Here is a 22,091-nt window from a genome sequence, read left to right as displayed (position 1 = left end):
GGCGTGTGCTTATTCGTTGCCCATCTAAAAGTTTAATTCAAAAAGAAAAACAATTGTACAATAAAAACATTCAATGGGCATTTTAAAACCAAATTACATACAGAAAGCAACGGAAAAGCGGAAGAAGAGAAACTAGCGGTTTCTATTATTGATACGTTAGTTTTTTTACGAGCGTTTAATTGATATGCCTCATTCGATATAACGTATATATGTATATAAACAAGATTTATAAGATGGCGATCAATATTTTTGGTGTAGGAGGACGAGAGGTTTGGTCGTTGCCTCACAATGCGCGTGTGTGGCACTTCAACATCCATCTGTTCTGTGTACGAAATATTGTTTTTCAATTATGAAACTGCTATGGAGGAGAATTGGGCAATCGTAGATCTGAATAGCATATGAGCTGGGTCATGGGATCTATTATTGTATGTACCTTTCCGCAGTTGATGTACTCTACGGCTGCTTCTCTGAAGACGAAGAATACGAATTTGTCATCTTCGAAAGATCCGACGAATTGCGGTTCGTTCAACCACTTGGAGTCGTACTGGTGAGTTCTTAAAGTGTGGCTCGCCCCTGAGTGGCTACCCATTGCCCTAAAGTTAAAAATAAATCAGTTGAAAGTTATAGATGAGATGTGCAGATAAAAATGAGTATATTATTTTACCTGTATATGGCAGGATCTGACCCTGAAAAATCTGTCGGCGATCCAACGTAGTATTGACCTGTCATTGTCATAAGTGCTGTGATGTTTGCTTTGGGATTGTATGGGCATTTTGCCACTCCGTTGACCCACTCGATCACAGTAGACACATTCTCCAACTGAAATATGAAGAAAAAAAGTTTCTATTAGTAAGGTATTTGTATATGTATTAAATGCCCGAGTCCTGATTCTGTATAGAATCTCTACGGATTCTGTGATCAAACAATGAAGTTTCCGAATTGGCGTCGAGTGGCCGTTGTTGTTCATTAACATAACGACAATTCAGATCGGAGACAATGAATTCGTTCGCGTTTCACAACTTTGTGCGAGAAGATGGGGCACACGTGTGCCGCCTCAGCACAATGGTGGTACGTCTTCTGAAGAATGAGAAGTGAAATAATAAATGCGCGCCTCGAGAGAAACTCTTGTCTTCGGCCGTGGCACGACGACAGACAGATGCCAAACGGAGGAGGAGGACCACCACGCCGGGGAGGATCGACCGCTGAGAGGGGTGTGCATAACAAATGAAGGAACCACACAGCAACAGGTCAAGTTTCCAAGTCGGTTGGAGCATTGTGTGATCGATGATGATCAGGATTGAAATAAAGTAGCGGCAGATTTGATGTATGAGGAATAAAGATACTACAGATTTCTTGATAACAACACGCTGTGTTAACCAATGAGGAGGTGGTATAACACAATTTTCACACAAAAAATGTATCAATTTCGAAGTAGACAGCTTTATCGCGTATTTTCTTTTGTAATATCCAATTTTGAATATGCAAGAAATAAGACAGACAGACTTTGAGGTTTATATTAAAATTGTTTGTATATTAAACCAATATATGTATGTACGTTCTGTACGTATGGAGACTTGAAGCATGACCCAAAGGAAAAGGGGACAATTTAAATGCCCATTTTATAAAACAAATTCGCATTTATCGTAAGCATTTCATAAAATTTGTGTGAATTAAATAATATATTATATCATTTATAAATAACTTCTAATATATTAAAAAAAAAGCAATAGAAAAATATATAATTGGATTACAAAGCAAAAGAACACATAAAACGTCTTATGTTTCTTTAATATATGTAATATTTGTACACTAAAAAACTTAAATAAGTAATAAGACCAAAAACCTCTAATAAATAAATAATAAAAAAAATACTTGATCATTTGAAAAATATCAAATGTGGGAATTTGATAAGATAATTTCACAACATAAAAATACAAAGCAACCTAAAATGAATGAAATGCGCATTAGCGCTGAGCATTATGGTCGGCAACGTCTCAACCGGCAACCATCCATATAATAGGTGTTTAATTTTAATAATTCGCGAGTTAAGAATTTTTTAATTAAACTGAAAATTTGTTTCAAACTGACATCATGGGAGTTTTTCAATTCTACGTTTTAACTGTGCACTTTTTAATTGTTAAATGATCAAAATATTTTTTTTTCATACTACAAATAAAATATTGCTCAATGAAACATTTTTTATTTAACAGAAACAATTTTATTTAATTAGCAATTTCTTTTATTCTAATGCACAAATGATTCGTTCTAATGAGCAAAGTTATTTAGCAACATTAAGTGAGCACCAAAGTTAAAGAAAGTTGAGAACAAAATTCGGACCCGTCAAAATGACGATGGATTCTACAGCTGAAGAGATGAACCACGAAGTGGAAATGCTGGTTAAAAAATAACACTTCAAAGAAAAAGATTTGTAAGTCACGTCGAAAGGATACAGACACGTAGAGCGCTTAAAATACTAAAAAAAAACGAGCAAAGGAAGAAGTGGGATGATTGATTGAAGGATTAAAGTAACTAAGGAGAAAATCAAGAAATAGAATAAAGCAGCACAATATAAATAGATTGACAAGTCCTTCAAATACTACTACGGAATATATCAAGATCTGTATTGTAGATTTTAAAAAAGTAGAAAGAAGACTTTTCTTTAAGAACCAAAATATATTTCTATATCATTCTGTTCAAATTACGATACATATATCAAACTATGCCTATAAGACACGACGAAAAATTCAAATTGCACCATATACTCGTTTACTTGCCGTATAAATCATCATCGTATCTTCCATATTTTGGACAGGAGAGTGTTCTATACTGTGATCATTGATCAAGGTGTTCCCTCCACTCCGAGTACCGAGAGGAAGTTCAAGTGGGAAATTAAGTATTAAATAAATGGGTCACACATAGTCACAGTACGTAAGCAGGAAGATGCGAGAGAATAAAAGGGACAAATTGCGAAATAAAGTTCGCCTTTGGCAAAGTTGAAGCTGTCGACGTGTGGTTTGAAATGGTTCAATCAAAAAAGTTTGTCTCGATTGGTCTATTCGTGCGCCAGAACTTTTGTGTCCGACGAACAAAGTCCTGCGACTTTATGTATGTCTGTGGTGAATTTCAAACTTTTTGGGAACATCGATTTTGTACATTTAAACTTATGTGTAAATTTTTCTACTTAAATGATGTATAATATTACAGTTTGAGCTCGTAGCTTTTAGCCCTATTGATGTGTGTGAAAAACTAGTGGCATTTCTCTACGGACAATGGAGTCAAACTTGCGCTAAATAAAACGAATGCAAATGTGGAGATTTCAATCCTTTCCCCTTGAATAAAATTCAGGACCACTTCAGTGTGTATTCTCCTCTTGAATTAATGGGTTGTTGAGGAAAATGCAAAGAGAGTTCCTTTGAAAGGATTTCAGTGGAAACATCAGTCACAGTTTTAGCAATGATAAAAAGTATATGCGTTTTTTCAAGAGTGAATAAAATTAAAACAAGCAATAGGTATACAAGCGATTGAAAAGTTTAGTTTTATATAAAAATTAATGCAGTGCCGGCCTTACACCCAATGGCGCTCTCGGGCAATTTTTTCTAAACACCCTCAGCAAAAGCATAGAAACCCAAATGTTAGGATATAATTCCTGTAAATTGGACTGTTTTATTAATTTTACCTTGAACTTTATTTGAAAGAAAGGCTTTTAAATTGATAAGTTCATTGCTAATAATATGAATTCGCTGTGAGCTTAACTTGAAGATTGGCTTTTTCCAGTAAATTGTTTGAATATAATTTGCCGAGTACAAATGTAGGACCTTTGGCGCTCTAATTTTTAATTTTAAAGCGCTTTTGGCGCATCGAACATCGCCCTAACTTATTTGGCACCCCGGGCACCACCCGACTCAGCCCCACCTCTAAAACCGGCACTGGACGAATGGTAAATCGGACTCAAATCATCAGTAACTACCCATTTGCTGATCTTTGTAGGTGTGTGTGTGTGTGTGTGATTGACTTGTCGAATTTGTCACTTTGTGTCATGTCGCATCGCTTCACTGTGCACAAACTTTCAATGCCGATTGAATTAAATATTCATTTTTAGCTACTAAGACCGCTTTCATAATTACCGGCACCGTGTACAAGAATCTAAATTACAGTTTCCCTTCCCTAATTTGAATTTGATCTAAGAAAACATACATACGACGAGCATAATTAAACTCGCATTATACTGAATCGAATTATGATACATTGAATCGAGCATAGGATTGTGAAAGTGGTGATGACTTTGTCAAACGTCCGACGACACGGCACACATAAATTTCGAATCACAGCATCCCAAGAGATGACGGGACGTAATAATATATGTTTATGTAAATCAAAAAGGCGGGCAGGTAGGTAACCTGTTCAATTTTATTTTGCGGAATAAATTTCGGCTCTGTGTCACAAACGTGACTGACTCACTTAAGTCGTAAGATCCAATAGAAGAATGAAAAAAAAGTGAACCAAGTGCTAGATGTAAAAAATGATGGAACATTAGCGCAATGCAATGGTCGTTAGTAATAGAAACGTTGGGTTAATTAAGGGCTATACGAATCGTGATGCACTTAATGATGCACTGACCTCCCGCCACGAGCACTGCGGGGAGAAAGCATTGGTCCCGCACGTGAAGAGTCTGCGTCCTTCCGTCAGCAGGACCTTCACGTAGTTGTGGCAATTGTCCTCAGATTGGCCCTTGTCCTGGCACAAGGAAGTCTTCTCGACGGGGGCTAGCCAATTGGCTTTTTCCAATTGGTTCAGACCACGAAGCGACAGTCGGTATAGGTTGTCCCTGGAACAAAGAAGAAAATCAATCAAAAAATGGCGCAAGTACTTAATAGCTGATTTATTATTTATCATACATACATATGGGGTCTACGTGACGATCTAGAATGTTAAATTACAGAAAACACAAATATCGGAAGGCAAAGAATCGAAAGATCTTAAGTCGAAAGATCAAAAAAAAAGGGTACATACTCACGTACATACTCACTTAATTTGCGCGAGCAGGGTACAACAGGAACAAGAGGAACAGGCTTTTTTCCTCCCGTATTCTGCGCGCGCACATTAATACGGGAGGAAAAGCCTGTTCCTTTTGTTCCTGTTGTATCCTGCTCGCGCAAATTAAGTGAGTATGTACCGTTTACCATGCACCCTTTTTTTTGATCTTTCGACTTAAGGTCTTTCGATTTTCGATCTTTGCCTTCCGATATTTGTGTTTTTTGTAATTTAACATTCTGGATCGTCACGGAGACCGATACATATGTTACAGAGAAAGCATATTTCAAGTGAAAATACATTTTCACCGATTCAAGCAGTGAAAATGTATACATATAACTAGACTGCGGATAGACAACGTGCTTTTTCCAGGAATCGGGGCGGTTTGGCTTTATTTACAAAGCTAGAGTGCAAAAAAACAAGTTCGGCAAACCTTTAAAAAAGCATTTGCAACAATTGAACAATGAACAGCGCGCTTTGGGTCCGGACTCTACATATAACCCTAACAACCCAATTTTAAATGAATAGGGCCAACCCTTAGTTAACCTAACCTATTCTGACCCTTAAATAATACCAACCCTAACAATCTAATATTAAATGAATAAAACCAACCCTGAAAATGTAACTGGTTATGATTTCAGTTATTATTTGTAGTTGTTTCTTACATATTTATTGAAACTGGCTGTAGGTGCAAGGCATTACTTATGTTATATTTTATTTGATATTTTTACTTTATCTGTTATTATTAAATGCTATTTTTTATGTTTATGTATGGATGTATTTATGTTTATGTTTAATTGTTTTTTTTTTTTTTTTTTTTTGTGTTGTATTTTTTGACCATTGTGGCGCTTTAGGAATTCCTGTTATGCCACAATGGTCTGTTTAGAATAAATAAATAAATAAATATGTTAAATATGTTCACTGAAACGTCAGTGAGAATATATTTTCACTTGAAATATAATTTCAATGTGACATATGTATATATAATTACGCTATTCCGTCTGTGTTTCTGAGATAACGCTCACCGTACTTATAAAAGTCGTTTCGATTCGACATATGTACATGTGTACGTGGCTAAGCTTCCAACAAAATGACGTACAGTGTAATATGAAAGATAACAAAATAAAAAAAAGTTCTATATATACTGTTCGATGCGAATGATTCCGCTAGGAAAACAGACCGAAGTAATATACCGCCATCTATTGAAAATTCAATTAATTTAAGTGTTTTATATTTTTTATATGTAGGTAGGTAGGTAGTTTTTACCATTTTTTTCATATTAAACAATTAAATATAAATATATTTAACAGGTATTTGAAAAAACTTGGACCGCGTGGGGGATCGAACTCATGACCGATGACAAATTTCTTTTAATTTAATTTTATTTAATAACTTAATATGCCAACATCCATGCGATGATATGTCATCGGATACAACACTAGTGTATTATAAATCTGCAACCAAATTAGAAGACACAAGACACATGTAGTATCCTCATTTGGATACGAATTCAGTTCCATTTGCATATTCGTACTCGTTGAATTAGGATTCGTTAAAAGCATCTTCAAGCTGAATGGCAGCAATTGGTCCTATGATTGGGAACTTGCATTGATGTATAATACACATAGATGGGCCCTGACGTGTGATTTTGGTCGGAGATCTTGTCTTCACTAACTGAGGGGTGCGGGGGGTTTAACTAGCGGGGAAGTTGGGAAAAAAATGGTTTTTTCCCTAGTGTATGATAGTGTACAAAGGTATATAGATTGCATCCATAGGAGTTGTCGAGTGTCTCGGATTGATTCTGGGCTATGTCGCACGGTTCTCAAACTGGATTGGCGATTAGTTAGTGAGTATGAATAATTGCGATATGTCAGGGCGTTTCAAAGGGACCGCGTTCGTGATCCGTCAGGTGTTTTGCAGGAAGGGCCCGCGGTCGGGCGACTCTGGTCTCAGATAAACAACGTTTGACAGCCCCGAGCCTTTGGCGTAATGTGCACTTTGCCTGCACTTTGCTCACTTCACTTTATGTGCAACGAACGCGTCTTAACAAGTTGAAATTTAAATCAAACGCCCATGCCCCTCGCATTCCTGTCGCACACCGCACTCCGACGTAAATCAAACGGGTAACATTGCCTTCGGACAGCGCCATTTTGTTTTATATAAAGAAATCGGATGACGACACTATCGGTTGACAGTAATCATAAGGAAGGGTTTTGATTGATATGAATGCTTCGCCTGCATGCAGTTGCTGCCACCAGATCGTTACTTTACGAAACAAAATACTCTCTTTGTTAAAAATAATAGGAATTTATATCGACCAGAGCAGAGCGGTGAAGAATCAATCTCGATCTTTAAGTTTGACTCATTGAATTCGAATATGACAATGATTTTTGTTGGATAATTCGCGTTTAAAAATGGGCAATTTCTACAGATTTTTGGCTTTTGCAGTCTTAAATTCAAAATTTAGTTTTGCTTTAAAGTGCAATTTTGAATGTGAGGAAACGTAAGAATGTAAGAAGTATGTTAGATGAATTGAAATGGTTCGATATTAGAAATAGTCTTAAAGTAAGCACTTTAAAGTTTATATATAAGCTAGATAAGAATCTATTACCCAAATATTTTAATAATCATATAGTTAGGAATAGAGATATACATAATTATAAAATGAGAAATACGAATAAATTAGTTATAGGTAGAGGTAGGATAGTCACAGTGCTATCTATTGTTCGGCAAACCTTTAACAATGCATTTACAACCTTTGAACAATACACGGCCCCCTCAGGCTCCGGTGACTAGTTATAGGTAGAGGGAGGATAGTCATAGTGCTATCCATTGTTCGGCAAACCTTTAACAATGCATTTACAACCTTTGAACAATACACGGCCCCCTCAGGCTCCGGTGACTAGTTATAGGTAGAGTTAAGAAAGCTAAAACTGCAGGAGGTGTTTTTCACAGAGGTGTTCAAATGTATAATGCCCTTCCTGAAAGCGTTAGAAGTTCTAATAACATTGATGCTTTCTTGAAGGGTGTTAATGGATACCTGTGAGGAAGATGATTTATAATTTTTTGTTGTTATTTTGTGTTATATGTATTAGCAGTTTGCTATATAAATAAATAAAAATATATATATATATATATATATATATATATATATATATATATATATATATATATTGGGGTGACCTGTAAAGACACTGTGGTATACTTGTATATTAAAATAAATAAAATTAAATAAATACCAAAATAATTTTTCTATTGATTGTGATTTTTTATAGCTTTAAAATACCTAAATTAATAATCTAGCAGATTTTTAAAGTCAAAAATATACTTTTCTTTTTACACATTTTTTCCGTAATACTATAAGATAATTTAAAATTTAAAATAGTTGTATGGGATGATGCAAGAGCGAGATGAATAATGGAGAATGCATCACTCGATCCATCTCTCCGCCTAGAACATTTCATATTGTAATTTAAAATCATTTACCACTTCAATATTAAATATACGTATTTTAAAGCAATAAAAAATTACAATCAATAGAAAAAAACATCTAATTATTGATCCCATAACTCGCTTTTGGCACAGCAATACTGGATTTTGAATTAAAGACAAAACCATTGCACATTTTTTAAACGCTCATATCTCTTAAACGAAAGCAAGCCGACAAAAATCATTGTCATATTCGAATTTAGTGGATCAAACTTAGTAAATATTGATTAGTCTCAACTCCGGTAAATAAAAAACGCGATATTTTTATTGGTCAGTGCTATTTTCAAAAAGTGTACAAAATAGTTATGTATATGGAATAGTAAAAATTGAAATTTCCATTTTTATGACTAAATAAAAAGACAATGCATACTAAAAACATGACGTGTTCTTAAAAGTTTGCATGCTCAAAAACAGCACGTGAGCGAACGGGATTCAGTGTCACTCATATGTATGTATAGGTACATTCATATATAGTTATGCTAGTTACTATTCAAAAGCATACAAGCTACTGTTATAATATTGTATGTTCAAAACAAGTATGTGAGTGAATCATAAAAAATATTATAATAATAAAAAATAAGTAATGTTCGTTCATGCGCACATTGTATGTTCGAATTCGTCTCTGCGCGCCTTGCGTGTTCATGTTTGGCTGGTTTTGTGTGTCTTGTGTCATATTCATATATTATGTCAGGAAGCAAAGCGTGCCTTGTGTCTTAATTTCGAACTCAATAGATTTTAAGTACGAAATAAAATAGTAATTCACTATGAATCAGCAAAGTTTACGAAGCTAATACGTTTATTAGACCCGATCGTAGATGACAATCAAGTGATAAATCAGACGCCAATCTGACAGCTCTGTGATTAGACGGCCTCGATATCTCACACATAAAAATGATAACTTCAGACATTTACGACTTCAACACTCATTACATATAAATTGAAATTGGTCACAAGATTGAGTGCATTAATCGATAAAATAAATGGAATACAATGCAATCATGCATATTGAGACAGGTCATGAATGCAGTTTTTGGCGCGAATAACGAGTTGTCATCGATCAAGGTGAAATTTAATATGGCGGGTTATATCAGAACAGTTGTCCGAAGCCAGGACAATAAATACAATATGATGGGCGGACGTGTCGAGCTGGTCTCCAACTCTTGTACCACCCTCACACTACGTGGAGACACCTCCACATCCAGATAACAATCCTGAATGACGTTGGAACGTCTATAAACCGGAGAAAAACGGATCAACACACAAACAACACCGTGAAAATTCAATAGTAAACGCGAAATTCTTTCACTATTCACATTATTACTAGCAGTGACCCAAAAAGAAACACACTTGTATACGAAAGTGTACACAATTGTTGAAAAGGCATGCGAGTAGTTGAATGAAAGGGATTTTTCCATTGAATAGAGGAAGATTAATGAATCACACGAGATGAGTATAAAAGAATGATATTAGTGGCAGAAAAAAATTGTATCGAATAAAATGTTGTTTGTGTGAAACTGTACTGGTGGTTGGGCACATTTGAATTGGTCTTGTTATAATATAATATTATTGTTAATGAATTGTTAAATTTTGGTCACGAATGCTCGTAAAGTGTAAATTAGTTTCTGTATTATTCATTTTAATGTGACCTCTAAATGGAACTTTTACATAATATTCGCATTTGCAATATTAACTAGTTCAGATAAAATTATACATTATCATACATTAGCGTTAATATTAATCAAAATTATTTAATAATTATATGATAAAGGCGGCTCTGCGCCTTTGTTCTTGCGCGTGTGAAATATTTTAATGAAGAAAATTTTGTATAAAGTCATAAAATTCTTGTCATTAAGATAAATAAATATGTATATAAAAGTCACGTTTAATTTAATAACTTTTTTTGCTAAAAATGAGTCTATTGAGGATGTGAGAAAAAGTTCATATAATTAGAATTGTTTTTAAAAGGTTGTATGTATGGAATATCGACGTATCTACATGCGAAGTATCCGTAAACCGGTCACGTGGCTATAGAACGTGAATTCTTTCACGTAGAAGACATTTGAAAGTTATCTACTATACTTAGCATGAATTTAAACTGAAAAAGATATAAAAATTCCAAATCAAAATATATGCATAATTTGGGCAAGTGTCGTTTTAGAAAGTCTTATGGGTGCCATTCAGTAGGACTTGGCGCCGTTTAATCGTGTTCGTCTAGACGTGTTGCGATGATGGGTTTATTTGTTTGCTCAACGTAATAGGAAAAGCACCCGAGAGGATGTCAAGACACCAGAGAGCACAATGGGAGATGGGTAAACAAGATTATGAAGCGATTTGCGCACGTGGAATAGGTGCAGCTTACCTGTCAGGAAGACGCGTCAGAATCGCGCGAGAGAACCAACATCAACGTCAACGCTTCAAGTCAATAAAAACTATCGTAAACAATGAAATGCAGTATAATACAATGGAAGAGAAGTGTTGTAGATAAAGTGTAGTCTAGTCAGGGCATTTCTGGGAATGCGACATAGTTTGATAGCGTCAATTATGGTCATTGGTCTGAGGTCAAGACTCTAAATATGGATATGAATATACATTTATCGAATTTCATGAATGCATTTACGAAGGCAAAGAGCATATATTTAATCTAGTATAGTGTAAAGTTCTTCAAAAGTAGAAAAGAGTGCGCTGGTCGTTTGGTCAGTTGTACTCGATCAGATTTCGAGCTACCATATATGTATGTATGTATGCAAGTTGACTTTTAGTTCCAAGTCGACTTAATATATTGAAATGGATAGAGCAACAATAGATAGATCATATTATGATAAGTGGCTTAACTGAACGCAAATTATGGTAAGGAAAGAAGCAACTGGATGCGAGCAGGCTGGATCATAGTGAAAAGCAAGCTTTAAATATTGCAGGTCAATAACTTGATCATAAATAGAGGTCGGAATCTGAAGGGGCCGGAAACGTGCCGCCTATTGTTTTATTGTTGTAAATGCTTTGTAAAAAAGGTTCGGCAAAACTTTAACAATGCATTTACAATCTTTGAACAATAAACAGCCCCCTCAATAGACCCAATACCCAAAACGCCCTGTTTCCTGGAAAAAGCACGCTTCCGGTCCTACCTCTAATCATAAGTAGAGGTCGGAATCTGAAGGGGCCGGAAACGTGCCGCCTATTGTTCCATTGTTGTAAATCCTTTGTAAAAAAGGTTCGGCCAACCTTTAACAATGCATTTACAATCTTTGAACAACAAACAGCCCCTTCAAATTCCGGTCTCTAATCATAAGTATTTAGAAAGTTCTTCGAAAATATAAATATTGACTTTCATCCCACCCCCCCTCGTAATTTTTTAAAATTATAAATTTTATAAAAGGTACATGTTGAAGGAAAATATATTAAAAATAAAAACATAAAATTGAATTAATGTTCAATATACAATATAAATAAAAATGAATTGAAGAATTTTATCGAATGACATTTCTTCATTCGAATATGATGTGACAAGATATTTAATTTTATAAAGCAAATCCATCCCTGATATATAAATATGTATGTACATATATTTCGATTTTATTAAAATATAATTCAAAGTAACCATTTGTACCGACGATAGTTTTTTGTTTGACAAATTTTATTTGTGAGTCGTTGATATTTGATAGTCAAGTTCCTGCGTTCCTCGTATATTATAATATTTTATAGTCAGTATTGATACTTAGAGTAGAAAAACTAAGTTGAATATACATAAAATGTATAAATATACATAAAATGTATTATAAGTAAAGAGCGGACCCAGAGCGCGCTGTCCATTGTTCACATGTTGTAAATACATTGTTAAAGGTTTGCCGAACCTTTTTTACAAAGCATTTACAATAATGGAACAATAGACAGCGCGCTTCCAGTCCTACCTCTAATTATAAGTTCAAAGAGAGTCATTTTTTAACAATTTTATGACAAAAAAAGAAAATAGGAAGGCGCCTCCTAAAAATTGGTAGAATCGGGTGGTCATTCCAAATAATGGGAACATAATAATAGTCTTTATTTATTTTTTATTATTATTCAATACTATTGTATGTATTTATTATCTGGGTGACCGTAAAAAAGTCGACAGTGAAAAAGTCGAAAATGTTCGTTTACCATGAATACATATGAAAAACGGTTAGTATATATGTACATATATTAGTGGCGTGCGGTAAAAGTTTCTCTCCCCCCCCCGTCGTACATCCTTAATTTGCACGAGCAGGCTACAACAAGAACAAGAGGAACAGGCTTTTCCTCCCGTATCCTGCGCGCGCACATTAAATAAGGCTGTATGACAAAAAGAGAGATAATTTCACCGCATGCCACTCATATATATTATTTATTTATTTATTTATTTAATAGTTTTGGACCATTGTGGCATTACAGGAAGAACCTAATGCGCCACAATGGCCTACATTTGAAAAAGATATAAAAACATGATATAAAAACAAGTATACTGTAAATAAAGGAAAAAAGCAAAAGCAGAAAACATGGTAAAATAAAATAATAAAAAAAAGTAACAAAAGGAAAATAATACCTCATTCAGAGAGAAAAAAAATAACAAAAGTGTAAAAATTAAAAATAAAATCCATAAATCCCATTCTTTGTTTACACTGAGCAAAATTAAAATAGTATATAAAAATGTACAAAAGAGAAAGAAAAAATAAAATAAAATAAAACAAAATATGAATAAAAAATAAAATCACAGCGAGGTCCAAATGGAAGAGAGTAGATTAAGATTCCACTCATTCATCACATTCAAATTAAGAAAGTAATGATGAGCGCAGGTTACCAGATAAATATGTTAAGATAATATCCGACAATCTACGCTCCCCAAGGTGGAAAATATCACATTCAGGGACAGCAGCAACGATTTCATTGAGAAGTCGAATAGCTCTTGGAATAGGAGTCATTCGAAAAAGAACTGTGCGAGCAGCAGGTACAACCATTAAATGATGATGTCTACCACGCACATAATTATTAGGGACATAAAGTCCCAACTGTTCCAGCAACAACGGGCATGACGTATTACCACGCAATAGCTGGAGAACGAAACGAATTAACGAGAAGTTTCTCCGAAGTTCAAGGGAATTATACCCAAGCATGCCCAAAAGGAAAGGAGTAGGATAGAGATATGGGTAGTACCCATACTCTTTCTTATAAAGAAAACGAAGAAATGCTTTTTGCACTTTTTCTATAATAAGAGAGTAGTTTGCTTCATGCGGATTCCACACAATTGCATTATACTCTAGCTTACTTCTAACAAGTGAGTTGAAAAGCAAGCGAGAAGACAAGGGGTTGGAGAATAATCTAGCATATCTCAAGACAAATCCAAGTCGACGAAAGGAAACGTCAGCGATTGTCTTGATGTGGTTGTGAAATTATATATATATACATTGTACCGTTTACCATGCACCCTTTTTTTTTGATCTTTCGACTTAAGATCTTTCGATTTTCGATCTTTGCCTTCCGATATTTGCTTTATCGACCTTTTCACTTTCGGTGCCGTGAGATAGACCCAGAAGTAAGCTTTACCTTGATAGTTCTAGGAAAAATCAAAGAAACATGGGTGGAAAAGAAAGTTGAATTCGATCAGATTTCTGTCTATAGTTGTAAAATCGAAAGCTACAAAGCTGTGATTTCTTTAGTTGTAATTAAATACGCGGCACATAAGGCACCTATTGTCCAAGGTCAAACTTTCAAAACGAATCTGCGTGGGCGAATCAGCAAAGTCGTTAATTGGTCGGCAAATCGCAGTCAAACAAGTGTCATCGTGATAAAACAAGAAACCCCCCTCTTGTCCATAAAGCTCGCGCGAACAAGTGGGTACAACAGCTAGCTGTTAAACGAAACACGGTTCCGCCGACGTAACGAGCAGATGCTGGAAGATCTGCGATCGACAAAAGGGGGACAACTTCAATAATAACAATAATAATAAAAGGACTGAGATGCTAATCGACGATCAATACCACGGCGTGGGCGAGTGGTGCTGTTTTGATCGCAGCTCCAGGACAGCATAGGCAAGTGGAAGCAGCAGGTTCTGCTGCCCACCACCCCCTCGGTTTGATAGCCGAGGAAGGCCGGTCGATTACGAACCACCTCCAACTTTTGTGCAACTTGTCCGACAACCAGACGACAGGAAATGCCTAAAATGTCAAAGAGGGGAAAAGTCTTGGGTAGTGCGAAATTAGCTCGTGTGTCGCGAGTGGGTGAATCATTGCCATATCGCTAACACGTGTGCTAATTCGATCTACTTCCGGTAATTAAAAGGTTGCTCGATGAAACTCTATACTGTAGAAAGTCATAAAAATTCTCATATGCAAAACACGCTGGTGCCTAAGTATGTAGTCAAAATAATTTTTATGTATATGTTTAAAAAATAGTTTTTTTAAAACTAAGCTCTTCTATATTTTGTTTATAAAATTAAGACAATATATAAAAAAAAACCTAATTAAGAAATCACCAATTCTCTCCAAAAACTTTGATCATGAGTAGAGGTAGGATAGTCACAGTGCTATCCATAGTTCGGCAAACCTTTAACAATGCATTTACAACCTTTGAACAATACACGGCCCCCTCAGGCTCCGGTTACTAATCATGAGTATGGCAAAGTGCTCGATCTGCCATAGCGATAGAGGGGGGGGGGGCGAAAAGGGAAAAAACGATCAGAACAGTGTGGATAAATGGGACAACGATTGACGTCACCGTGAAGGAAGATGCAGTATTTTCAAACGTGTCTTTTACGATTATTTTTCACCATGGTAATGGCGGACGTCATTTCCACTTATATTGATGACCAAACCGAGCAAAATGGCAAAGTTTGAAAACGATCGGATAAGAACCCAAACTTCGTCAGACGACAAAATCGATTCTGAAATAAGAAGAGGTTTGTAAAAAACGGGTGATATTTCTTGAAGTTGATTCTTGAGTTCATGTCGATATTTAACTTTGTTATAGAAGCTTTAAGGCTAGAAGTTGTGATTGAAAATGTTCTATCAAAAGATTTTGAAGAAGTTTTTTTTTATTTATTGAAAAGTCGACAGACGACAGATGTAGAAATGCATACAAATAAAGAAATAAATGTAACAAAATAGCATCCGAGTCCAATTAGAGATTAGTTTTGAAGAGAACAGAACAGAAATCTCCCTGTTTTTGTCGCACAGCCTTACTTACGTGTGCGTGAGCAGGATACAAGGCAACTAGATGACGTCATACCGATATGTACGTATTTGAAAATGACACAAGTCTACTTTTCTTCATTTCGATAAATATTTCACTCTTCTTCGCGTTTAACAATATTTAAAAACATTGTTACGTATTGGTGGCCTGTAATACGTGTATTCTGCTTAACATGTCGAATTAAAATAAGTGATATCAATTTGTGAATTAAGTCAAACAGAAAGTGTTTTTGGAACTGAAATTTGGACTTTCAAATATATCAGCTCATATATTTGAGTCAATTTCTACAATACAATGCTACTCTAATTGCATAATAGTCATTGGATACTAAAGTTATAAAGAAGTGTGCAATTGATCGGTATAGCTTTGGGTATTGGAGGAGGGGTACGAGGATGGTTTTACTGGAAATGAAGACTCATCTCGTCATTGCTTTCGAAAGAATGGTCTAAAATTATAATTAAAACAATGTTCTCTGAGATTTTTTAAGCAAAAAACTCCCCAACGCACGATAGAGTGAATTGGATTTACGCAGCTGAACATGTTACGAAGCGTCGCACCCCAAATCCTTCAATACCGGGAAGACACCGACAACTCCCCACTGAGAATTACTTCACAGACCTAACCCGTTAGTTACCTGGTTATGAATGTATGTAGATTTTACCTATTTTGGTGAGGGCTTTACCAATTTCCCAAGTTATATTAAATTCACATAATAAAATACACTATAAACACCGACAGATGATCACTTCTTGTATTTATATTACACCCATGTTCATTTGAAAACGAATCAATCAGAATTTCAAAACCTCGCACTGCCACCTAATAACAGCCATTATTAGTAATAATCTGGCTGGCTATAAAACCTTCCAAAGACATAAACACTCGTTATAAACTATGTATGTAGACTTTCATCATAGCGACGACGACATGCAGCATGCAGACGAATTTCAATATTTACACATCCACAAGTCGACGACAACGACTTTCCAAGTGCATATTTGAGAGACACGGCTCGGATGAAATACGATCCCCGAACACGAGAACCATCGTCACAAAATATCGGCTCCTATCTTTCGGTATCTTCGCTCGGCGCCGCGATATTGAACATTTTCCCCGGCAGAGCCGCGCTCTTCGAGACAGTTCCGTCGGTATTATCGAGCGTGTTAATTGATCGCGTGTCGCCGTTGTCTCGCAACTTGCTAAAATCGTATCTGCATAGCAGTGGGTGTTTGTTGCTCGTTGGTTGTTCTACACCCACGTTCGATATCCTCACGTCGAAGCTGGAGCACCTTGGCGCCACACCGTGAGAGATCAACGTCTCCGATCGATCGGTGCAATCCAACGATAATAGGACAGGTGTGCGAGACTAGTTTCCATCCTTGGGGTAAAATTTTTGCACCTCTGTGTCCTTTTCCTGCTATAAAGTCCTGGTATCATTGATAAAAATGACAGGAAGTGGTGACATTCTAAAGTGTTGTTTGTGTGCTTGGATACCACATGGTATCTATTATTGTAATGTTAGTCACATAGATGAAAACCGCAACTTTGATAAGTTTTAGCACGTGATAAATATAATACTATTGTAGTATCTGTAATACTATTGTGTCTAGAATTGTATTATGATATTATCAATATAAAAAGAAAAACATTAGGATTGGTATGAAACAATAGTTAAATTAATCAGAGCTAAAATACTCGAATAGTTCATACGTCTTTACTTTTCATTATGCTTTTAAAAGTGCTAAAATTAAAAAAAAAAATACTAAGCAATTTCAAATATGAGATAGACTAGGGTGACCATACGTCCCGTTTTTTTTACATAATTTGCGTTCGTATTCGTAAAATTGTTTGATTTATCTCGTTTTGTCCGTTCACAGATGTACAAAATAATATATTTGTAAAAATTAAAAGACCAAAATTTGTAACGAAAAATTACTTTGCGGGGAAATATTCTTGGCATACTAATAATATTAATAGTTAAATATACACAATTGACCTCTTCATTTACTTACCGAAGAATTATTTTAAGCCAATAAAGATGAATATATTTTTTTAAATTTTGATATTGTTTTATTTCCATATTTTTCCTTGTTTTCCCAAATCAATTTTTTTCCAAAAACAAATATTATTATAAATTAATTTTAAAGTAAATATTAGGTGATTCGTTTTACACGTTTCTGAACAAAATCGCTTTGTACTATTATTTCCATCATAATTATTTTTAAATAACTGTAAACTACAATATTATACTACATAAAATTTTTTATCTTGTTTAATTTTCTTCTTTTCAAGAAATGTACGTTCTGGTAAAAATTATATTACTTAACAAAAGAAGAAATGAAAATTAAAGAAACGAAAATTTTCAATTGCATACAATTTTTACAATTGAAAGAAACTGAATATATATTTTTGGTAAATTTGCAGCTATTGTAGCTGTTAATTTTACACGCTTCAGAAAAAAATATTTGCCTGCGGCGTATTAATATCGAATATTATTTTCTTAGAACACAAGAATTGTACATTCAGAACAAAAAAAATATAATTCCATGACAATGTTAATGGTTATTTGAGGGAAAAATTGTAAAATTTACATATATATAGGGGACAATTTTTTTCTCAGCGTCCAGTTTTGAGGCCTGGCAAATATAGTCACCCTAGATACGACAACAATGCTGGGTCATCAAAAAGTTGAAGACGTCATTATGCAAATATTACAACTGACAATTAAGATTTCTTTGATAAAAATTGAGTTCAAGGATCTGTAAAGTAAATAGAAACTGACAAGAATATCTGCTTCTAAACGAAACCAATAAGCAGTTCGGATTCAAATCATACATGCTTTCTAAACTCAGTAAAGAAAACATTAGTCTGAAGTTACATACGTAGAGTTGAATACGGGTACTAATAAATGGAGGAGTAAAGCAAGATATACATATCATACATCATATACTAATTGTAAGAACAAGGATACCATAAATGGATAGAGTTTCACCCTACATGAGTGCCGATTATAGACAAGACTAATGTGGCCACATTTTTCAACGCTTCCCCTTCACATATCCTTAAATAAATAAAGGAGAAAAAAATCGAGACGAGTGAGCAGCAATCGTTTTTGTAGCCGGGAGTATATCGGCGTTTGATTACTCCATTAGAGCCCTTCGAGGACTAAATACATACATCAAACATTTTTTGTGTGCATTGTTTGGCGATCCCTTTCTTGTAAGTCGTCCATTTTTTGTCGCGTCGAAATGACGCTTTTAACAGCGATTAGATAGTAATGTGACGACCCGTCAATGTGCTCGACCTTCTTCGTCTTCTTTTTCATCATGTAATCTGGGTTTTTATTCGAACAGACAAAAAAGTTTAACGATCGCAGTGTGTACACACACACACGTATGTATATATTCAAACAAGCTAAGGATTCTTATAATCTTAATAAACTTGTTCCAAAAGTTCAGTCGGTAGAAAGTTCTGCACAAGGTTTATATGTATGTAGAGTTTGTTCTTAGAAATCAAGACTAGTCTAGTGACGAGTTTGATTTTAAGCAAATATGTACATATACTAGACGAGACATTTGACTCGTTGATATATGATGTTTGAAGTAAAATAAATGTTGCTTTAAGGGATTGAGTATTGAGTATCAACTAAGCCTCAAATTATTTGGCAACGAAAAAGGGAGAGTCTGGAGTAGAGGAAACTTACGTAACTTATGGAAGATATGTACATGCTGTCCCTTACACCATATCTCGACCAATAGCATTTTGCACGTAAAATGTTCTATTCATGGGCGTCATTTAGGGGGGGAGGGTAGCCACCCCCCCTAGATTTGAACGGAACTATCCACGTTGTTTAATATATTATTATGAATTTGAATTAAAATACTAAACCAACAAAAATAGAATATTGAAACACTGTCAGGTATAAACACGTCGATTTTTCCCAAAAAAAAATGTTTACTCTCAAATATATTTTTGTTGTTTGTCTTGTTTTTAAAGACTTTCAGGAGATTATTTTGTACTTTATACATATGTACACTCATTTTTTTTTAAATATAAAACACCCCCCCCCCTAGAAAGACATTCCTTACTGGTCAAAAATTTTGCCCCCCCTGGGAAAAGCTAAAATGACGCCACTGGTTCTATTGTTTGTACGAAATGCAATTGGTCGAGAGGCGGTGTAAGGGACAGCATGTACGTTTTTCCTAAGTATATTCATACAGCGGACCAAATATAGATATCTGTATATCTCTACAATAGCAATTCTCAACATATGTACATAAGTATTAGCTCCAACACTAAGAAATGTAGGTAGGCAGTTTTTTAATTAAAAAATTACAAACAGCATTAAAAAAAAGCAACGTCAGCAAGATCTTACTCATATGTAAATAAGCATACATCGTTTTTGAATGCGCGCTTATTTAGACGTCCGCGGAACACCAGTTACGAATCCCTGACATGGAGAAATATCTCCGAGCGTGTTTTAATTGGACATTTGTCTTTGCGAATATGCACGTATATAATAAAACATGAAAATGAGACACATTATAATGATACATATGTTTCCAACGGAATTTTAGCGTCGGGCGATGGGAATATGCATTTCGCTTTACTATGCAAGCACGTTGGGAATATTGCGTTTTGATGAATTTATAATAGGATTATGATAAGCGATAAAGTGCCACTGAGCTGCCGTGGAATTTACACGGTTGAATATTGTGAGTATCGATTTAAATTTTAAGCGCATAACGAAGGACTTACTGCAGAATAATGTCGATACTTTGAATATACCAATTCCATATACATATGTGCATATTCCAGCATTCAGATTAATATAGTCTATAGTTTATTATTTAATTCGATTATAAAACCGTCACCTCACACTCATACGAGAGTTTGAAAAAGTGATCTCCAATAGAAAATACCATTTCGACCATAACTATGTTTTAAAATAGAGTTTAACTAAATGTTCTAATATGATCCGAATCTAAACACCCAGTGCTAAGTCCAGAGACTCGTTCTACCGTGTTATAATCAGTTGTTTATACGATACGAGCGATTGATTGATGGCGCGATAACAATGCCAGTCCAAGCTGACCCACGGGGCACACATTTTTGGACGCTCGTATCGTGGAAACGATTTTACGGATAATCACACGAACGATGATGATATGTTGCTCGATCCGCCATTAGATAATTATATTATATTATCGATTACGGCGTGTATAGACCTACCGACGGTTAAAGAGAGATGCTACTGAGCGGTTAACGAGAGAACGAGCCGAGTTCATATCCGGGACGAAAATTCATAATAGATAATAGAGGTATACGGAATTGGATATCGGCTCGTTCCGATCTCATAACTAAAGATAGATGTCCAGTCAGAAGATTGGATATGTCGAGTGGGTGCATTATGCAAAAGAGGGGCTATAGATAACAGATGTACATAACTTACTCAGATTGGTATCGTCCACTTATTGGTTTGGTCGTGTGCGACCAGAGACGTTGTTGGGTATTTTTACAGGGTTTTTATTAGTTTCACTTCGTTCGAAAATAAGTGGTCCCTTCCCAAACTCTTTCGATCGCTTTGAAACTTGCGAGGTTTGGCCCCCGATAGAAATTTCAATTGTTTTCGAGAGATATCTAACGTCATAGATGTGAGCAAAGACCGAGAGTTTTTTTAGTCTAAATTACCTCAATTAAAATTGTGAAAACTAAGAAACTATATATTGTATTAAGAATTTGATCCAATTTTAATTTTAGTTTTAAATTTATGCGACCAACATTTTACGGTCCTGTCAAGTCTTTTTTTTCCAACACAAAAAACATTTTCTAACATCAGCAAAGAAAAAAGAGAAAACTTAATCTGCTGTAAGATCGTTTGCGATTGCATCGCAACATTACATTATACCACAAGTGCCTTTTTTACTACAGAAATTACAGTACCAAGTGACGATCATGGAATATTAAAACGGGAACAACTTCCATTCCATCAATGGATAGAGCAATAAAGATACTGGCATACAATGAAGACATTACACAGAGCTTAGACGACTGTAAAATAATTTATAAACAGCCATTCCAGTCGTGTTCTGCAATACTGCAAACCCTCGCTGAAAAAGCAAAAATCGAATCCAACCTTGCCAGATACATACAAGGCAAACAAATAGTGTTGTAGCCTTAATATTTTAATACGAAATCGACACTTCGATGTCGAAATGGATTACGAACCATATTTGCCTACTTACACGAGTGGAAATTTATCTAAATCAACGACACTTTACATTTTGAAGGGTCCATAGACCTGTAACTGTACTTTATGTAGTACATATGCATACGACTTTCGCAATTGCCGCAGACGATAAATTCATTAAAGT

General features: G+C 35.2%; 1 protein-coding gene and 1 long non-coding RNA gene across 2 annotated transcripts in view; one reads left to right on the top strand and one right to left on the bottom strand.

Moving 5' to 3' along the window:
- LOC143916668 (uncharacterized) overlaps window positions 1-22,091 on the top strand; it is a 265,871-nt gene that overhangs the window by 63,417 nt on the left and 180,363 nt on the right. The gene's annotated exons all lie outside the window — the stretch shown is intronic.
- LOC143916654 (semaphorin 5c-like) overlaps window positions 1-22,091 on the bottom strand; it is a 188,783-nt gene that overhangs the window by 9,047 nt on the left and 157,645 nt on the right. Inside the window, exons 6-8 of the mRNA XM_077437850.1 lie at window positions 4,618-4,825; window positions 665-819; window positions 434-593 (exon numbers count right to left, since the gene is read on the bottom strand). Coding sequence (XP_077293976.1) covers window positions 434-593; window positions 665-819; window positions 4,618-4,825 — 523 coding nt within the window. The remainder of the gene's footprint in view (window positions 1-433; window positions 594-664; window positions 820-4,617; window positions 4,826-22,091) is intronic.

Source organism: Arctopsyche grandis, chromosome 9, assembly GCF_051622035.1.
Source record: "Arctopsyche grandis isolate Sample6627 chromosome 9, ASM5162203v2, whole genome shotgun sequence".
In the NCBI taxonomy this organism is placed as follows: Eukaryota; Metazoa; Arthropoda; class Insecta; order Trichoptera; family Hydropsychidae; genus Arctopsyche; species Arctopsyche grandis.
This window is presented reverse-complemented; position numbering and strand designations above follow the sequence as displayed.